Source organism: Pelodiscus sinensis, chromosome 27, assembly GCF_049634645.1.
Source record: "Pelodiscus sinensis isolate JC-2024 chromosome 27, ASM4963464v1, whole genome shotgun sequence".
NCBI lineage: Eukaryota > Metazoa > Chordata > Testudines > Trionychidae > Pelodiscus > Pelodiscus sinensis.
The window spans coordinates 1,222,157-1,242,165 of record NC_134737.1 but is presented as its reverse complement, the minus strand read 5'-3'; the positions used below and the strand labels follow the sequence as shown (position 1 = coordinate 1,242,165).

The window sequence follows — 20,009 nt, the reverse complement described above, 5'->3', positions numbered from 1 at the left end:
AAAACAAGTCACTGCACATATTTATCCCCATGAGGAAAGGATAAAAGATCTAGTGAACTATAGATACAGATTGAACCTCTGAAATCCAGCAGTCTGGTCTGATAGGACCACAGATATTGCTGGACCAGAGAACCTGGCTGGGAGCAGGGGCACCCAAAGCCAGCAGCAAAGCCCTGGCCGGCAGCAACAGGTCCTATGACCCGGAGCCCCTGCTGGGCCAGTGGCAGCCTAAGCCAGCAGAGCAGAGAGCATAGCCCAGGCCAGGGCTGGGAGTACATCCACATGGCCAGGGCTGGGAGCAGAGCCCAGAGGCTGGGACTGGCACATCAGAGGGACTGACAGCCGTGAGGAGAGTCTTGACCTCTCCTTGTCTGGCAAATTCCCTGGTTCGGGACCACTCACGTCCCGAGAGTGCTGGACCAGGAAGGTCAAGCCTGTAGTTCCATGCTCAATACACTCCTGGAAGGCACGGAGTACTATGGTGATGAGCACCATATAAAAACCCGAAAAGAATAGATGTACCACTCTGTCCCCTTAAATGATGATGCAAAGGTCTCTGGTGTTTTAGAACACTTACCTGACTAAAGGCTGTTGAGTCTAGTTCAGATTCTGCCACACTATCAGACTCTCTGGTACCTTTAATGGCTTGATTGACCTTCCATAAATAAAAAAGAAAAAGTAAATTGAATGCCAGTAACAGTAAGTTTTATGGAATTTTACAAAGACCCAACAGGACTACCTGCAAAACTGACTGGTCTGAAGAAATAAGAGGTCTCCTATTCTTGCCTTCATAGCTATTGTCGCTGGATGCCCCTTCTACACTTCTGCGTAACAAAATCCTCTGTGCCATGGCTTCCGTGTCCTCCTCACTTGACAGCTCATCAGAAATGGTGCCAATCTGTGTGCAACCATCCTGAAAGAAAAGCAGCCAATTAAATAAACTAGAAAGTGGGGCTAATAAAACTAAGCAGATCTGTATCAAGCAGGAGTACTGTGGTTAGCAACAGTGTGTATCCTAGATACTAATTGCAATACAACTACATGCACAAGTATAACAAGGAGTCAAAGAATCACAAGTTCTGCAACTTATGGGCCAGCTGTGGAAAGCAGTGGAGAAACCATCCAATCTCTCCAGCAGCTAAAGGAGATAATTCCTGATTCTCCCCAAAGCTTGGTGCCTTAAAGGCCAGCAACATCCACACGTCTTTGTGTAACCTGGGCACACAAGACATGACTAGTTTGTTATGAAAGCTGTGCACCCATTAGCCCTCCTGAATACCTCCTTCAGGAATTAGACACTTTGGGAACAATGCTGTCTGCATCACATGTTCTTGTCTAAGTGACTCACACCAGTCCCAAAGCCTTAATTTTAATGCTTGCACAAATGAAAGACTGATTTTTTTTAAGTTTACGTCCAAAAATTCCATCAGGTGAATCTGAATTATCTTCCAACAGAATAAAAATGAACTGAATTGTTTGCAAGGTAGATTTTTACATGGGAGAATTTTGAATGTCGATAATCAACCAACCTTTGAATTGAAGATCAGCCAAATAAATATGCATTTCAGTACAGAGGCCTGCTTTACTCTTCCCATGGGTTTCTGTGTTAATCGCGTTTGTGTTCTATTGTAAACTCTATTGAGTTTATATTTACATCTGACATTAAGGTGCTAGCGCCTAGCCAGTCATATGACTGAAGAATAAATGCAGAGAGGTATTTTGTAATAAGCACTCAAAATCTTACCTGATGACTTTTTGGCCCATCTGAAAGTGTCTCTTTCTCTTTGAAATGCAACAGCCTATATTCAGATCTGGGCAGTCCATGCTTGGTGTCACTATAGACAGAGCTCACACCACCTTCAGTTTCAGTCCCTTTATCTGCTACCAATTTCACCCTCCTTAACCTAGGGAATCAAAATGCAACAGAATAGTTCTGACTTCAGAGCAAAGCTCTTGACAGGAAAATGTCAACTTACTTTCACTTGCCTGCCTGGCGCAGCATTAAATGATAGCTGAAAAGCTACAGAATTCTTTCTATTTCAGGCACTTCACGACCCTGCTTTATAGGAAACATAAAGCTCTCCCATTTTCAAATGCCAGCTCTTTTGTTATCCAGCCCAGTGTCCTAAAGATTCTAAACCTAGGGGAAAGGCAGGATTCAGGAGTAATTCATTTAAAATGTAATTAAAGGAGAAAGTTTTAGATACATTTCAAATAGTGACAAAAATCATAGATTGAGAACAGGAAGGGAACTCGAGAGGTAACCAAGGCCAGCCCCCTGCACTCATGGGAGGGCCAAGCACCCATCTCGATCATCCCTGACAGCTCTCCCTGCTGGAGATTCCACAACCTCCCTAGATAATTTATTCCAGTACTTAACTACTCGGATATTTAGCAAGTTTTTCCTAATGTACAAACTAAGCCTCTGTTACTACAATTTAAGTCCACTGCTTCTTTTCCTATCATCAGATGTGAAGGAGAATAGTTTGTCTCCCTCCTCCTCCTTGTAACAACTGTTCAGGTACTTAAACTTATGTCCCCCCTCAGTCTTCTTTTCCAGACAAAAGTATCCCTATTCTTTCAATTTTCCCTCATAGGTCATGTTTTCTATACCTTTAATAATTTTCATTGCTCTTCTCTAAACTTTTTCCAGTTAGTCCACATCTTTCCTGAAATGAGGCACCCAGAACAGGCCACAATACTCCAAGTTTGGCCTAATTAAATAGCATGGAGTAAACTAGAATTACTTCTCACTTACAATCCTCTTGCAATATGTCCCAAAATGAGATTGTTACACTGCTGACTTATATTTTGCTTGAAGTCCATTATGACCCCCAGATGCCTTTCCACTGTATTCCTTCCTAAGTAATCATTTCTCATTTTATATTTGTGCAACTAATTGTTCCTTACTAAGTGGATTTTTTTGCATTTGTTTCTATTGAATTTCCTCCTACCCTAGATGATGAGGTCAACAATCAGCCAAGTTTAAGTGTATGGCTAAATGAGCCATTCAGTGGGAAGAGGAGATAGAAGGTACTAACCTAAATAGTGCATCCTCCTTTTCCCTGTTTTTTATTATGTCTTAACCTCATCAACACTTAAAAGAATTTAACAAAAAGGGTAAATGAACTCTGAACTGACCAAAGCAACGTAACTAAACATGGGACCTATAGGGGAGTTGGGTACATATGCTTAGGAGGATCACTCAGACTAGAGAATCCCTAGCACTGTCTGCAATTGTGTGCCTAAAATAAGGTACCAAGCATATGGACTCCTGATAAAAAAAGACTTCCTCCAACAGCACTACTTGGATTTTGCTAGAGAACAGCGGTAACTTATGCAGTTTGGGGATGTGTGACTGGTACTTAAATATTCTGTTTAATTTTCAGAATGCTCAGCTGCTCATACACTACCATTACAAACAAACACTCACACCCTCCAGGTGCAGCATACACACCTCCTGCGGAAGAACATGCCAAAGAAATTGTTGATAAAGGATGTAGGTTCCAAACTCTTGTCTCCTTTATTGGCTTTGTCAGAGGAAGACCAGCTGCCACCATCTCTGCTCCCATCACTACCCACAGGTTTGCGTAACTTTCTATTTAAAAATTGTGTGGGGAGAGAATTAAGTTGCAACAAAGCATCTTTTAACACCCTAAAAACAAATCCAAACATTACTCAGATACTGGGATCAATCTCACTCAACATGCACAGGTAACTTTTACTAGTATCAGCAGGAATCATGTATGTGTCCTCAGGGAAGAATACACACTGGAACCACCATGTGGGGGAAACAGTCTTTTATGTGGAAATATACTATAGGTAGTAGTTACCACCTCTCTGCATTAAAGATGCATTGAGAGAGACATTGGGCAGTTTTAAATTAAAAAAAAAAAAAAGCTGCAATGTCTCCTATGCAGCAAAAAAACAAAAAAGAATCTAATTTCTCAGAATCATGTCACCCTTTGCCCCCTCTGAAGAAACTTCTCAGTTAATGTCAACTTAAGACAAAAATCAAACTCCCAAGGCCATAAATGTGGTCATCTTTGAGGAGCGCACACCAATGGCCACAAAAAAAGAAATGGGACTATCGAGGTTCCATTAGAAGAACAGTCTAATGGAGAGAATGAATCATGGCCAGACTTCTTGAGTGTCAACAGCTCGAGAAAACTGTGAAAGAAGGTGTGTTATTCACTACCAACCATATGGTATACGTCATATCCCTGCATTTTACAGTCACACAATATATTTACTTTAAACAGCAGCAAACAGGACCTTTATCAGGTGACATAATACAGTATCATATTACTCCAATTCCTACAAATGTACACAGCTACCACTCCACTCTTACATCTCACCTCCTTTTCCTGCTGCTTCCATTGGCTCCTTGGGGTTTGTTGATCTGAGTGGACACGATCTGACAGTGAACAGTTCCCATCAGTAGCATAAGGCACATTGGTCCAATGATTTCACTTGCACTCACAACAGGTATCATGAAATACAACACAAGTGCTGTAACTGAAAAGGAAAAATAGTATCAAATGCAAAGGTTACACTGGGAAACCCCTATGTAAGGGCAGAAAGAGGCATATGTCAGTTTTTATTTGTCACAATGATTCATTTTGTTCACTTTAAATTATTTTGCAGATACTATTTCCGCCCTCATCTTATGTGGTCCTGGTACTGCTTCTCTGAAATTCCTTCTTGCTTCACAATGGGATTTGTAAGTACATTAAAACAAAGAACAGGACCATGAAAGAGAGAAAAAAAAGTGTGCAAAAATTATTTTGCTCTGCCAGAATGTTCTCTGAGAACCATTCACAATCTTCAGAGGATACAATTTCAGACCACTTCAAGAAATGACCATTACAGAAGGTGGACCAACACAAAGCGGAGGGAGGATAGACATCACCTTCACTAACCATTTCTGCCAAAGCAGAGTCAGATAAGCAACTCATCCACAGAACAGATCCAGCATGAGATGTGGTAAAGTAAATTTCTTTCACCTTGTGCCCTCCTTTCTAGCCTAGAAAATCATCTCAAAAGAAGGTGAGGGGAATCCAACCCCAGCATGAAGAACCAGATAATCAAATATTCTTGGAACTTCATGGAAAAATCCATGGGAACCCAGACACCAGTAGAGAGAAACTAATTAAGTTTTTAGACTTCAAGGCCAAAAGGGACCATTATGACCATCTAATCTAGTGATTTTCAAAGTACGGATTGCAACACAGTCACCTTGCTGTAAATCAGTGGTCTCCAACCTTTTTATGCCTAAGATCACTTTTTAAATGTCAGAAAGAGTCACGATCTACCCCATCCTTTCCCCAAATCCCACCCCTTCCTTGAAGCCCCGCCTTCTCTGTTCTCCTCCTCACCATCACTTGCAATCTGCAGCCCTTATACACTCTCGGGGTATGGCTACACTGCCGCTTTTTTAAAAATCTTTCTGTAAGAAGAGGTTTTTCCAACATTTGGCCCATCTAGACTGGGCCAAATGTTGGAAAACCCCCTTCTTTCAGAAGCCCCCTTATTCCTACTGGAACAAGGAATACAGGGGTTGCCGAAAGAGCATGTTTGCTCTTCCACTAAAAAAAAAAAAGCATAAGAACAAACAAGTGCTTGGACACGGAAGAGTTTTTCCGGGATACCTCTGGTACCCTCACTGGGTTGAGACAGGAGGTGCAGGCTCTGGGGTGGGAACGAGGGATTTGGATGTGGGAACAGGTGAGAGCTGCAAACTCTGGGAGGGAATTTGGATGAAGGAGGATGTGGAGAAGGGGATCCTGGCTCGTGGAGAGATGGGGTGCTGAGCAAGCCACAGGCGTGTGGATGTGAAGATACAGGAGTTTGTGCTGGGTGTGTGAGGGACTCAGAACAGGGAGGTTGGGAGTATGATGGGCTCAGGATACAGATTTGCGGTGTGTGGATGGTACAGGAGTGTTGTGGCAGAAGACTGAGGATGTGGGGCTCAGGACAGGGGGTTCCAGTGTATGATGGGCTCAGATTTGGGTGGGGGGAGGGGGGAAGGATGTACAGGAGTGTTATGATGCTGCGACCAGATGTGGGCTTGACGGCCAGGCTTCATTTTTAAATATGTCAAACATGCAAAATTTCAGCATTGTCTTTATTTATGAGAGGGTGGGGAACCTGTTTGAGTCAGGGGTCACTGACCCACAGAATAGTCAGTTGGGGCCACACAAGTGAGATGCAAAAAAACAACCCATCCAAAATCCCACAAGCCTCATTAATGTGGGCCCAACTGTGCTGGTGAAGGCAGGGTAATGGTGGGTGCTGGGGCAGAAAATAGGGTGCTGGGCAAGGTGCCAGTGGGTGTTGGGGTAGGGTACCAGGAGTCCCCTGGCGCCCGGGACTCCTACATCTCCCCTCCCCCCACTCTACCACATAGGAAGGCAGCAGGAGAAGGAAGTCCCTGGTGCACGCCTACTTCCAGGACTCCTACTCCCTCTCGCATGCAGAAAGGCAGCACGTGCCTCCTCCCATGCTGCTTGGGGGTGGGGAGGAATGGGGGGGCCCCTAATGCCTCACGATCAACTTGTTGACCGCTCCCAATCAACCAGTTGATCACGATTGATGGGTTGGTGACCATGGCTGTAGAGCAGTGTTTCCCAATTTTATTTGGCCAAGGAACCCTTTTCAGAATTTCAAGGAACCCCTAGGTTTGTCAAGGAAAAAAAAAAAGAGGGGGGGGCCGGAGGAGAGAGGGACCCACCAATTCATGAAAATCACATTCCTTCCCTGCCCCCCAACCTCCCTTCCGTGAGGCCTCATCTGCTCTGTTCCCCTGCTCTCCATCACTTGCTATCCCCAGCCCTTATACCTGTCTCAACCTAGTGAGAGTGAGGTGTGGGGTGGGAATGAGGGATTTGGATGTGGGAAGGGGTGAGAAGTACAAGCTCTGGGAGGGAATTTGGATGCAGGAGAAGGGGCTGTTGGCTTAAGAAGGGGGCTCTAGGCTGGGGTGTGTTGGGCTCAGGTGGAAGGTTGGGGTGCTGAGCAAGCCATAGGCTTGTGGATGTGAGGGTGCAGGAGTTTGGGCGGGATATGTGAGAGACTCAGGGCAAGAAGGTTGTGAGTATGACAGGCTCGGGACACAGATTTGTGATGTGTGGATGGTGGAGGAATGTTGTGGCAGAAGACTGAGGATGTGGGGATGCAGAAGTTTGGGGATGTAAGAGGCTCAGGACAGGGGGTTCCAGTGTATGATAGGCTCAGATTTGGGGTCAGGTGGTGCAGGAGTGTTATGATGCTGCAGTGAAATGGGGGTTTGGTCCCAATGGGGGTCTTGTTGGCCAGGCTTCATTTTTAAATAAATATGTCAAACAAAAGGTTTTAGCATTGTCTTTATATATGAGAGGGGTGAGGAACCTGTTTTGAGTCAAAGGTCACTGACCCATAGAAAAGTCAGTTGGGGCCACACAAGTGAGATGCAAAAAACAAAACAAAAACCCTCCAAAAACCCCCAAGCCTCACTAATGTGGGGGTAGGGGACAGAGTGCTAGTGGGTGCTAGGGCTGGGGAGAGGGTGCTGCTGGGTGGAAGGATGCTGGCTCAGGTGGCAGGGTGCGGGGGCAAGGTGCTGGGGCAGGCAGGTGGCAGGGTGCTGGGGTCAGGGACATAGTCCTGCTGGGCACTAGGGTGACTGGCAGGGTGCTGGGACAAGGAACAGGGTGCTGCTGGGGCCAGGGCGGTGCTGAGTCTCGGGGTGTGAGGCAAGGTGATGGGGCCAGGGTGGTGTTGGGTGCTAGGGTGGATGGCAGGGCTGCCAAGGAGCAGGATAGGGATGGGGTGCAGGATCTGGGAAGGAGGTGGGGGGCAGAAGGGGTCACGGTCTGGGTGGTAGGTAGGGTGTAGAAGCAGGCTGGATATAGGGTGTCAGGCCAGGGGGAGGGAGCAGGAGCAGATTAGAGATAGGGTGTCTGGCTACGAGGAAGGGTGCAAGGAGGGGACTTGGGTAGGAGTTGGACCTCCCTGGTCTGGCACCCTCTGGACCTGACTGGTCCCAGATGAGGAATTTTTGGTCCAGGGGAGGTCATTTCAGGGCTCCTGGTTCTCCCCCCCCCATCCCCACTAGGCTTCTTTGCACCTCTATCTCCTGCAACCCAACTGAGCTGCCCACCCCTGCTGGTTCCCTGCACCTCCCCCAAAACCATCCCCCACAATCCAAGGGAGTGCAGCACCAGTTCCCTGCAGCCCCTCACAGCTCAGCTGAGCTGCCCGTCTGTTCTGTATGCCCTCCTACATCCACCTCAGCCCAGCTGAGCCCTGCACTGGTCCCCTGCATGCCTCCCCCACAACTCAGCTGAGCCCCATTTACCTGCACCTCCTCCAAGCCCCCACAAAACTGCTGAGCCAAGAGCCCATTCCCTGCCCCTCCCTCCCCTTGAGTCTAGCCCCCGGTTTCCGGCATCTCCCTCCTCCTGCAGCCAAACTGAGCTCTGAGCCACCCACCCACCCACCCACACCCCCAGCCCAGCCCAGCCCAGCCCAATTTCCCTGTACCTTCCCCCAAACCATACAGACATGCTGAGCCAGTGCTGATTCCCTGCCTCTGCCTTCCTCCCTCCCTTTGGCTGTGTCTACACTGGCATGATCTTGCGCCAAAGCAGCCGCTCTTGCGCAAAAATTTGCTGCCTGTCTACACTGGCCATGTGTTCTTGCGCAAGTACACTGTCAATCTCATGTATGAAATCAGGGCTTCTTGCGCAAGAACTACGATGCTCCTGCTCAGGAATAAGCCCTTTTGCGCAACTATTCTTGCGGAAGAGGCCAGTGTAGACAGGCAACATGAATTTCGTGCACAAGAAAGCCCTATGGCTAAAATGGCCATCGGCACTTTCTTGGGCAAGAGAGCGTTCACACTGCCATAGATGCTTTTGTGCAAAAGCACAGCTCGCACATTGCAGTGTGGATGTGTTCTTGCACAAGAACTCTTACACAAAATGTTCTTGCACAAGAAACAACCAGTGTAGACATAGCCTAAGAGTTTCCTCACATGAGCAAAATGAATTTTGTGTTGTGCACCAGTACTGAGTTCATGTGGCTTGTGTGGATGTGCCACCCAAGTTATTAATAAATATTTTTAAACCTCTACCTTTTCCCTCTGTTGCCATGTCTCCTCCCCTTGCTCCAACAGCTCCCCTGGTGCCTGCTGCCCCCCCACTCCTCACCCTCCTCTGCTGTCCTGACTCCTGCAACCTGCCCCCCTCCACCAGCCCTTCTCTCATCCCTGTGCCCACTCATCCAGTAGCCCCACTCTGATCATGTGAGCTACCCCTCTTCATCCCCTCTTCTAACACCTCCCTCTATACACCTGCCCTGCCTCTCTCCTCTGGTGCTGGTCCCTCCCCTGCAGGTGTCTGCCCTTCTGCTTCACCCCAGAATCCCTTGGCACCTGCACCTTCCCTTACCCCTGCACCCTCCTGGTGCCTCCCCCTTTCCTCAGTTCCCTTGCCCCCTTTTTCCCTGATGCCCACCCCTCACCACCCTCTGCCCCCATTCTCTTCATGCCCCTGTGCCCTCACACATGATTTGCTCCATCCCGGCCTTCCTCATTCCCACCCCTTCCTTCAATCCTTCTCCCAGCACCTCCCCTCATCCCTCTAGGCCCCAATGCCCTTACCCTATCCCCTCCCAGCATCACCCTGTCCCCCTCCCACTGACACCTCCCCTCCTGCCTTTTTCCTCATTGTCTGCACTTGGCTCCCTGGCATTTGTCTCTCCTCCACCCCTGTCCCTTTTGGTGCCTTCCCCTTCCTCTCTGCCTCCGCACAAGCACCTTCCTCTCCCAGCCCTTCCCCTTTCCTTCTGCACAAGCCCCCCTTCCCTCCCTCTCCCGTACCTTCTGCCTTCCACTTTGCGGGGCCGGAGTCTGTGCTCTGTCCCCGGACTCTGAACCCGCAACTCAGCCATGCGGCGCAACACAGCGCCCAGCAGGTTTAAAATCCTGGGCCGTGATGTTATGTCACTTCCGGGTGTCTCCCCACTCACTGGTTTGAGCATGCTGCGCAGGGCAGCAACAGCCAGCAAGGGGGAGCTCAGTGAAGGCTGCGCATGGCAGGGACAGGACCGGGGCAGGGAAGAGACACTCTGGGGGCGGGGTGGGAGGACGCATGGGGGGAGTCGGGACCTGCTCCAGCTCCAAATATTGCTGGAGCATGAGCACCACGAGCCCACACAACTCGCCGCCCATGCCTCTGCTGGCTAGCCGGCTCTCTCTCTCTCTTTTTTCGGAGGGGGCGGGGGAGTGCCGGCTCCTCATGGAACCCCTAGTTTTGCTCCGCGGAACCCCAGGGTTCCCCGGAGCACCAATTGGGAAACACCAGCGGGGATACTAAGGCCAGCTTCCTGCCTCTCCTGGTACTGCAGACTATGCTGTGCTCTAGAAGTAGTCAGCAGCAGGTCCAGCTCCTAGGTGGAAGCAAGTACCCAACTCATGAGAGAAAGCAAAACACATCAAAAAATGAAGCCAATCTCATTTTAAAACAAGCTCCATCCATATTTGCTCGACAACGCTTAGCGACAAACCAGGAACCAGCAAAAGGGAGTGTGGAGTCAGAGCTTGGCATGGGGGCAGCCTGTGGAATTGGACTTGCTCCTGGCCACTTCCAGGGTGCAGTGAGATCCACTGAGCCAGGACAGGCAGAAAGCCAGCCTTATCCCACAGCCAGGAGCTGCCGGAGGTAAGTCTGTGCCCCAACAATCCCCTATCCCAGCTCTGAGGGTCCCTCCAGCCTAGAAACCCCTTCTGCACTCTCCACACCTCATCCCTGACCCTATCCTATACTCTGCAGCCCCTGTACCCCACCCCAGGCCCTAGCCCAGAGTCCCCACTACATACTGAACCCCTCTGCCCCGCACCCCCAACCCTAGTCAGAAGATATAATTATGATCGGTCACAGGTATCAATTTTCTTCAACTGGGTCACAAAAAAAAAATTCGAAAACAACTGATCTATTCTGACCTGGTTAACACAGGCCAGAGAATTTCATGCAGTGATTCCTGCATCAGACATACACCTTCTGTTGAGCTAGACCATATCTTGCCTGAACTATAGTGCCAACAGCAGCTTCAACAGAATTACATGTTCATCCTCTCTCACCTAGAGTCTTATATGGAAATGTAAGTACAATATTTATACGCCAATTGATTTATTTTATAATTGTATGGTAAAAGTGAAAAAGTAAGTAACGTATGTATTGGTTTAACTTTAAGCTGATTGTTTGAGGAGAAATATAGGATACAAAAGACAAACCAACCTCCTGAAAGGGGCACAATGGTAATGGAAAAGTTGAGAGTCACTGGATTAAATGACTTGGCCAGTTACTCAAGAAGCACTAGATAAGAATTTAACCCAGATATCTGTCAATTATATAAATCCTAATCCACTGCTTCAACCACAAGACCATCCTTCCTCCCTTTTGCTGAATCAAATGTAGTACAGGAAATCATTTAAATATCCTTATGGACAGGGCTCAAACAACTATACAATCTACTCGCCCATGTGCACCCCGTTCATTTGCGGCACATGCATGCACAATGCGGCTCTTGCACATGCGTAGTACAGGGCTGGCGAGTGGTTTTCGCTGCCGTTTGTCAAGCCCTGCTTATGGTAGATAAGAAGGTGGCACCCCAAGAGCATAAAAAGCTATCCAGTATCTGCAGATAATGCTCAAACAAATACTTCAGGAGTTGCCACTTGCAATGGTAAGGATGCTATCACAGAACAAGTACACTTTCTCATAACGTCAAACAATTTTAGAACAACACACTCTAATGCTTACCTTGCATGAAGTAAAGCACCAGAAGCCACATAAAAATACGCTGGGATGTCACCTGTATCCACCAATGGCTGAATAATGGAAAAAACACGACCCGCACAATTCCCTTCCTCGTGAGTGATGTCCATGGGATTTCAGGTTTGGCTTTGGCAAACGTGGAGCCTTGAAAATGCACAAAAATATATAGGCAGTTAAATGCAAGTTTTACTTAATGCTTTACTTGTAACCAAGGCTAAAATTGTGTCTCAGAATCCATGACCTCCAGAGACCTTAATGATATTTTTATTTCAGATCTGAAGCAGTGGGCTCCCCTGTACTACTGCAGAAGATTTAGTTGCAACTGTAAGTTGTGGGGTCCCCACACCATCCGAAGTTACTGCCAGCAATAGGGGGACCCTGCACTCCCAACCATCATCCACAGGGGAAACTCTGGGGCTCCAGCAGCAGCTGGTGCTGAATCCGCCTTGTAGTAAGATGAGGGCCTGAAACATACGCCCTTGCAAGCCTGGTGTGAGGACTGAATCCTAGGCACAATGGCCAAGACTTTGCTAATATAAAGCAAAACTGAGCTTTGAGCAAGAGACAGGCCTCTGCTCCCAGTACTTGGCATGAAAAGGGTGGATCATGTAAAACACTAATTGGGTGTAGGCACAGGTTGAAATCACATTCCAAAAGGATGGTAACAGCTGGTTAAGCACCTTGGTACCCGCACATTCCTCACAAAAGACAGGACCATACCAACACAGCTTCAGGGCAGGGTCTAATACAGTGGTCCCCAACATTTTGGGGTTGCTGGGGGCGGGGCCGCTCACATGCCACATGCCTGGGGGCGGGGCCAAGCATGCACTGCACGCCTGAGGCCGGCACCAACATGTGCCGCGACCCTGGGCAGGGGCCGCCCAGGCGCCCGGGCCTGGCACCTGCTGCACGCCTGGGGGCGGGGTCAGCCCAGAATGCTCCGCGGGCGCACATAAATAGCCCAGTGGGCACCATGGCCAGTAGGACAGCATGATGGACAGAGATGTTTTGATTGAACCATCAGGAGCAAGGCAATGGGTGATATGTAGGTCACGTTGGAGGGTGGCAACCTGATGTATCAGAAATTGTGTATAATTTGTCTGTATCTGTGTATAAAGCTTTGTCTTGGAGGGGGCTCTCTCTGTCTAACCTGGGGGGCAGTGGGACCCTCCCACTTACTGAGCTAGTCCATTGTCAGGAGATGCATATGCATAGTGGTTCGACACAGTGAATCACAGTAAGTCAACACAACACCCAGGAGGAGCACACATATGTTATCATTGTACAGAGCAAGTAACTGAACAGTTATCCTTGTACAGAGCAAGAGACAGGTCAGTGACTTCTGACAACTACACTCCTCCCTCTCCATTATATACATTTTTAATATAAATTAGGGACAGGTTCCATGAATTTGTGGTTATTGCCTGTGACTTTAAATAGACACTAAATAGAACTCATCTTACTTGCAATTTCTTCCTTAGCTAATGCAAAATTCCTCTAAAATGCAGTATAATTTGAAATTGGAAAACATCCACATTTCAGTCACTCACCAGAAATGTCAAGTTCATGAGTTTGGGTCAAAGGAACCCTTTCCCCTCCTCTTAGTCATTTTCAAATACCTCTATCTTAAGTGGAATATCAACCCAAACTACAAGCCTGCAATCACCCTTTACTCCTCCCTTCAAAGGCATTCTCTACAACTTCAGCCCTTAGCTGACCATGCAGTGGTGCCAGCAAGCCTGCAGTCCCTCCGCCAGATAACACTCTGGGCTGTGTCTCCTCCAATCTAAATTGTAGCACTGCTGACCTGTAATCTAAACAATCCTTTCAGAAACCAGACAGTGGTATTAAATTATGTCAGACAAAGGAAAAAGGTAAAATATTCCTCATACACTTTCTCTCTTATGCAGTACTGGGATGTCACATTTAACCTTGGGGCATTTGATAGAACTTCTATTATTCAAAGGATACCCACCTCTGATTAAGTCAACATCTATCAGGTCAGGCTGTATGTGGCCCTTTTTTTTGGGTTTGTTTTTGAAGCCCTGCACATTTTGAAAAACAAAAGATTATTAGTTTTTGTTGTGAACAGAAAAGACTGCCTGCATTTCCTTTTTTCTGTTTTCTCCAAAAACCATGATACTCTCTAGCTCTAAGATCAGGAACATCATTCAGTATTGCTAATACTCTTCTGGAGATAAATTTATTAGTCAGAGCCTATTTATTTAATTGAGCTTTTACTTAATATTTATTTTTAAAACAAGAACTGCACCCTGTAGGAACCACAGTTAGAGCCACTACTTCAATTTCCTGTGGATAATGAGGAAAGAGACCAGTGTTCCTGATTGGTGAGATGACTCCCAGCTCATCTTAAAAGAGGACACCTGGGCCCTAGAAAGGGGAGAGATGACAAATCAGTACAGGAAGCAAGGCTAAGAGCTGCCTGAGACTCAGGGAGCTTCATGAGACCAAGTGGAAAGACTTGAGCTCAGATGGTATCTGCAACAGGACTACTGGTAAGGAATAACCAAAGTGGGGAACCCCTAACAAGTGGAAGTCTTGGGCAAAGGGGAAGATACAAACTCAGGGTTGTAGTAGAAGGATCAATTGGTAGTAATTTACAGTGACCTCATTTTTTGTTAAAGGGTATAAAAATAAACTCTAAACTACTGCTAATACCTATCTGACCAAGTTGGAGTTGACCAATATGGATCTAAACAGCCCTGGGTTTAGCCAGTTGTATCTTGATCAAATACCTATAAAAGTTTTATTACTGTTCATAAGTAGTACATTGCTTATTTAAGGCATATTTAGAGAAACAGCATTAAAAGTAACAAAATGTCTCATCTGTGGAAGTGGGTTTTGCCTACAAAAGTTCATGATACTATCTATATATTTGTTAGTCTCTGAGGGTATGATAGGCGCTACACTAGCGCTCCGCTAGTTCGAACTTAATTGGAACTAGCTGAGCGCTTAGATTGAACTAGGTAAACCTCATTGTATGAGGACTAAGCCTAGTTCGAACTTACTAGTTCGAATTAAGGGCTATGTAGCCCCTTAATTCGAACTAGTGGGAGTCTAGCCCTCCCCAGCTTTCCCTGGTGGCCACTCTGGCCAACACCAGGGAAACTCTATTGCCCCCCTCCCGGCCCCAGACCCCTTAAAGGGGCACGGGCTGGCTACGGTGCCTGTGCCAGGTGCAAGCCTGCCAGCACCCAGCCAGCAGACCCTGTACCTTGCACAGCTCAAGCCAGGCACCCGATGCCCCCCAGCCCTCCCCCTCTTCCCAGGATCAGGCTGGCAGCTCCCGGGAGCTTACCCAGGACCACAAGAGGCGGGCACCCACCTGGTCCAGTGAGGACATCGTGGACCGCGTCCACGACCTCCGCACTAGGCACAGGAAAGCGGTCGTCTAGGGCAGGAGAGCTGCCAAGCTGGCCACCCAGGAGCAGGTTTGCATAAAAATCAAGGTGGTCCACTGAGACCACCGACCCTGAGCTTAGAATGGCTGTACTGGGTCAGACCAAAGGTCCATCTAGCCCAGTAGCCTGTCTGCCGACAGCAGCCAACCCTAGGGACCCTGGAGGGGATGGACCGAAGACAGTGACCAAGCCATTTGTCTTGTGCCATCCCTCTCCAGCCTTCCACAAACTTCGGGCAGGGACACCACTGCTACCCCCTGGCTAATACCACTCCATGGAACCAACCTCCATGAATTGATCTAACTTCTCTTTAAACTCTGTTCTAGTTCTAGCCTTCACAGCCTCCTGCAGCAAGGAGTTCCACAGGTTGACTATTTGCTTTGTGAAGAAGAACTTTCTGTTACTAGTTTGAAGCCTGCTACCCATTCCTTTCCTTTGGTGTCCTCTAGTCCTTCTATTAGGGGAACTAATGGAGAACTTTTCTGTATGCACCCTCTCCACCCCACTCGTGCTTTTATAGACATCTATCATATCCCCCCTCCATCTCCTCTTTTCTAAGCTGAAAAGTCCCAGTCTCTTTAGCCTCTCTTCATATGGGACCTGTTCCAAACCCATCATTGTAGTTGCCCTCCCTTCTCCCGCCCTCTCTCTTCCCCTCTCCTGCCTCCTTTTCCCAGTCTCCCCCAGTTTTGTTCAATAAAGACAGATTCTATTTTTGAACACCATTGTCCTTTATTTTGTACATCAGGAAGCGGGGCTAGGGAGGGGTAAGTGGAAGGAGGTGAGGGAGGAATGGGGTACGAGCCCCCGATGGGGAGTCCTGGGCTGGCTCTGCAGGCTTCTGGGGGTGGAACCTCTCCTGCAGCCCCCCCTAATTGCTCCCTCTCCCCAGATGGCAGCCTGCGGCAAGTGCAGCCGGTCCACTTAGGAATGAACAATCAGTTCCATACAGACAAGATGGAAAGCGACTGTCTAGGAAGGAGCATGGCGGAAAGGGATCTAAGGGTCATAGTGGACCACAAGTTGAATATGAGTCAACAGTGTGATGCTGCTGCAAAAAAAGCAAATATGATTCTAGGTTGTATCAACAGGTGTGTTGTAAGCAAAACTCGTGAAGTCATTCTGCCGCTCTACTCTGCACTAGTTAGGCCTCAGCTGGAGTACTGTGTCCAGTTCTGGGCGCCACATTTCAAAAAAGATGTGGAAATATTGGAAAGGGTACAGAGAAGAGCGACAAGAATGATTAACGGTCTAGAGAACATGACCTATGAAGCCAGGCTTCATGAACTGGGCTTGTTTAGTTTGGAAAAAAGAAGAGTAAGGGGGGACATGATAGCGGTTTTCAAATATCTAAAAGGGTGTCACAAGGAGGAAGGAGAAAATGTGTTCCTCTTGGTTTCTGAGGACAGGATAAGGAGTAATGGGGCTTAAAGTGCAGCAAGGGAGGTTTAGATTGGACATGAGGAAAAAATTCCTAACTGTCAGGGTGGTCGAATATTGGAATAAATTGCCAAGGGAGGTTGTGGAATCTCCCTCTCTGGAGATAGTTAAGAACAGGTTAGATAGACATCTGTCAGGGATGGTATAGACAGAGCTTGGTCCTGCCTTGAGGGCGGGGGGCTGGACTCGATGACCTCTCGAGGTCCCTTCTAGTCCTATGATTCTATGATGGCCGAGTGCTGTGATGTGCCCAGTGTGGGTACTCTGGGCAATCCAAGCCAGGACTGCTTTGCAAGCGGGGCACCCCTGAGAACTGTCTGTCCGGGATGGGGGGTCGGGTCCCTTTAAGCACAGCCCTCAGCTAGCCTGAGACAGCAGCTCCACGCTCTAAGTCCTCATCTGATGCCCTGCCGGCACTGCTTCCGGCCATCCTTAACCCCGGTTCAGGGTCCACTCTGTGTGGACATGCTAGTTCGAATTAGCAAAACGCTAATTTGAACTAGTTTTTTAGTCTGGATGCGTTAGTTCGAATTAGCTTAGTTCGAATTGACTAATTCGAACTAAGTTAGTTCGAATTAGCGCTGTAGTGTAAACATACCCTAAGGTACTACAGGACTATTTTTTTTTTAAAGTTACAGACTAACACAGCTACCCTTCTGAGACAGGATAAATACTAGATAAACAAAGAAGTCCTGTGGCACCTTATAGACTAACAGATTTATTGGAGCATAAGCTTTCGTGGGCAAAGATATTAGTCACGATGCAAGAATAAATACTAGTTAGCTTTTGGACTTAAACTTATGGTTAAATTCAAATTGTAGTACCACGTGTAAACACCACCACCAGTCACCACTAGTTGTTTAGGAATATCTGAAAATAAATGACCAGTTCTCCAGGGCACGGACTAACTCTTTGCACTTGATCTGTACAATATCTACCAAATAGTAAAAGTTCAGATTGAGAGAAAAAAATCAGACAAATTGTACTGTCCAGTGAATATCTATGGTATGTAATGCTTTTCACTGTGTAGGCTCCCAGGTTCTGCATTAAGCAGAATTGGTGTACCACATCACAGGGAATCAATAAATGGCATGGGACAAACAGCAAATTAAAAGAAAATATAAATAAAAATATTACCTTCATCTCAGTCTGTTCTATAGACTTTTCCCATATCTGTTGGTCATAGGCTCCAATCTGAGAAAACAAATTTTCTTTGTGACAAAATTCTTTAATTTACTACAAATCAAAACAGGGTGGATAAAATATGATTCAACAAAAGTGATTTATTTAGGACAGCCCATGTTAAGACCTAAAGTTACCATACTATTACTAAAATCAACTGAATTTTAAAAATGTTACTCAGTGCATATTTCCTACCATTTTATTTAAAAGTCAAAACACTGAACTGCTGAAAGTCACTGGCTAACTAGTGAAAGTGCTAAACCAGCTTTTGACAGCAGAAGACTCTTCTGCAGCCAGAAATCAAGGAAATTATTTCTTTATTTCAGTTTAATGACTTGATTAATTCATTCAAAGTAAAAAACAAAACAAAACAAAAAACACCTGGGAGTTGAAAACCAGTAAGGCTTATATTCCTCTTCCAATCTATTAATGAATGCTGGTATGGGAAGATGATATACCAGTTATGAAATCCTGAACTACAGGGTGACTAGAAACAAACACTAACTCAAGTTACAAATTCAAAATGTTTTAACTTTTTAAAAAATATATCAGATACCTACAGCAAGTTTAAGGTAGTTTTAGTTAAACAATTTAAATGTTTGTATATTTTAAATGAATTAATCTCTGCTCAAACAGAGCTTGACAGTAAACACCATTAAAACAAATCTGATATAGCTTACATTTACCTATGTTTATAAGAGCCTAAATAAACATGTATAAATGTAGCCAATCCTCCTGGTTTGCAGAGAGAAGCACCAAATATAGTATATATTATTTAAAATTTAGTAAAGAAAGGTCAATTCTAAATTAACTAAAATTAATTGTTTTTCAATTGTTGCCCAAATCAGGGTTTCCTGCTTGAAGGAAATGGTGATTAAACTAATTTGCTGGCTTACATTAAAGCAATATCAATAACGCAGGCCAAAATAAACCAAGACCGTAGACAACTATTCCCAGAAAGCAACAAAATAAATATTTTTAAAATCCGTGGACTGAACCTTTTAAGAGCAGGGGAGGGGAGCTGAAATATTTAAAATATAAACAAAAATAGCTTGACAGCAACGCTCTGTGTTAAGCACAGAGCATGGTCTCAGCGGCCACAGGGGCCAGGTACCGTGCCCCAGTGAAGCCTGGCGTAGGGGAGTGGGTGTCAGTGACTGGGGCCAGCCTCAGGTAGTACAGGGCGAAGCAGTGGTTTGCAAGCTGCAGGGTGGCCCCGGCACTGACCTTCTTCTGGTACCAGGCGATGGCATCCCTGCCCCGCACAGCCATTGGGCTCCTCAGCCCCCACCCGGCCAGCGACCTACAAGGAAGGGAATGAGGCTCAGACCACCGCTAGCTCCCAAAGGGGCCTCCCACGGCCAAGAGCTGGGTCCACTGGGGCCAACAGCCTCGCCCACCCCCAAGAAACCCAGCGAGCCCCCCCCAACCCCTCCTTCCAGCCCAGCCCCACTCCTAACCCACCTATGCCATGCCCCAATCCCAACGAATTCCTCCAACCAGCCCCCCATTACCTGCCCCGCCCCTCCCCAACTAACCCCGCCCCCTTCCCCCGAGCCCAGCCCCCAAACTCCTAATCCCAACCAGCGCCGCCCACCCCCGCATCCTCCAAACAGCCCCCACAGCCGCGTCCCCCAGTAACCGCCCCCGCCAGGCCCAACTCGGCCCGGCCTTACCCCGCGGGCCGCTCCGGCCTCCCCCCCACGCGCTGCCGGCCGCGCTCCCGCTGTCCCCGCCGGCCCTACTGTTACCATGGCAACAGCAGCCGGCGGAGCCAGGCGCGCACGAGCCGAATCGCGGAAATGGCGCTCGACTGCCTCTGCCTCGCTCCGCTCGGTCCCCTCCGCTGAGGGCGCGCTCAGTCCCCGCGCCGAAGGGGGCGCGCGCAGAGCCCAGCAGCCGACCGCCGCGCGCAGCTCGCCTCCCTAGAACGTTGCCCCCCTCCCGGCGGGCCGAGGCGCCTGCCCCACTCACCTGAGGGGCGGGCGGGAGCCCCGGGCGGGGCGGCCACAGCGCCCAGCACCATCGCCCCGGGCCGCGGCGCCGCAGTGGCTCGGCCCCGCCCCGGGCGCGGGCCACGCCCCCATGACGGGGTCTCGGGGCCCGCAGAGCGCGGGGCTGCGCGCGCTCCTCGGCTGGGGGCGGG

The 20,009-nt window shown here is 47.9% G+C and overlaps 1 protein-coding gene across 7 annotated transcripts in view; it reads right to left on the bottom strand.

Moving 5' to 3' along the window:
• Positions 1-19,966, bottom strand: part of PHTF1 (putative homeodomain transcription factor 1) — a 44,539-nt gene extending 24,573 nt beyond the window's left edge. For 4 of the 7 annotated variants that reach the window (XM_075910282.1, XM_075910280.1, XM_075910283.1 and 1 more), the window contains exons 1-10: positions 19,838-19,966; positions 19,091-19,166; positions 17,819-17,875; positions 13,795-13,864; positions 11,805-11,963; positions 4,359-4,518; positions 3,458-3,598; positions 1,745-1,904; positions 740-913; positions 578-655 (exon numbers count right to left, since the gene is read on the bottom strand). In XM_075910282.1, the coding sequence (XP_075766397.1) occupies positions 578-655; positions 740-913; positions 1,745-1,904; positions 3,458-3,598; positions 4,359-4,518; positions 11,805-11,963; positions 13,795-13,864; positions 17,819-17,875; positions 19,091-19,166; positions 19,838-19,950 (1,188 nt within the window). In that variant the 5' untranslated portion in view covers positions 19,951-19,966. Of the gene's footprint in view, positions 1-577; positions 656-739; positions 914-1,744; positions 1,905-3,457; positions 3,599-4,358; positions 4,519-11,804; positions 11,964-13,794; positions 13,865-17,818; positions 17,876-19,090; positions 19,167-19,539; positions 19,603-19,837 lie in introns of those variants that run through there. The other 3 variants (XM_075910284.1, XM_075910285.1, XM_075910286.1) reach the window with 3 other exon arrangements.
• Between the last annotated feature and the right edge of the window lie 43 nt (positions 19,967-20,009).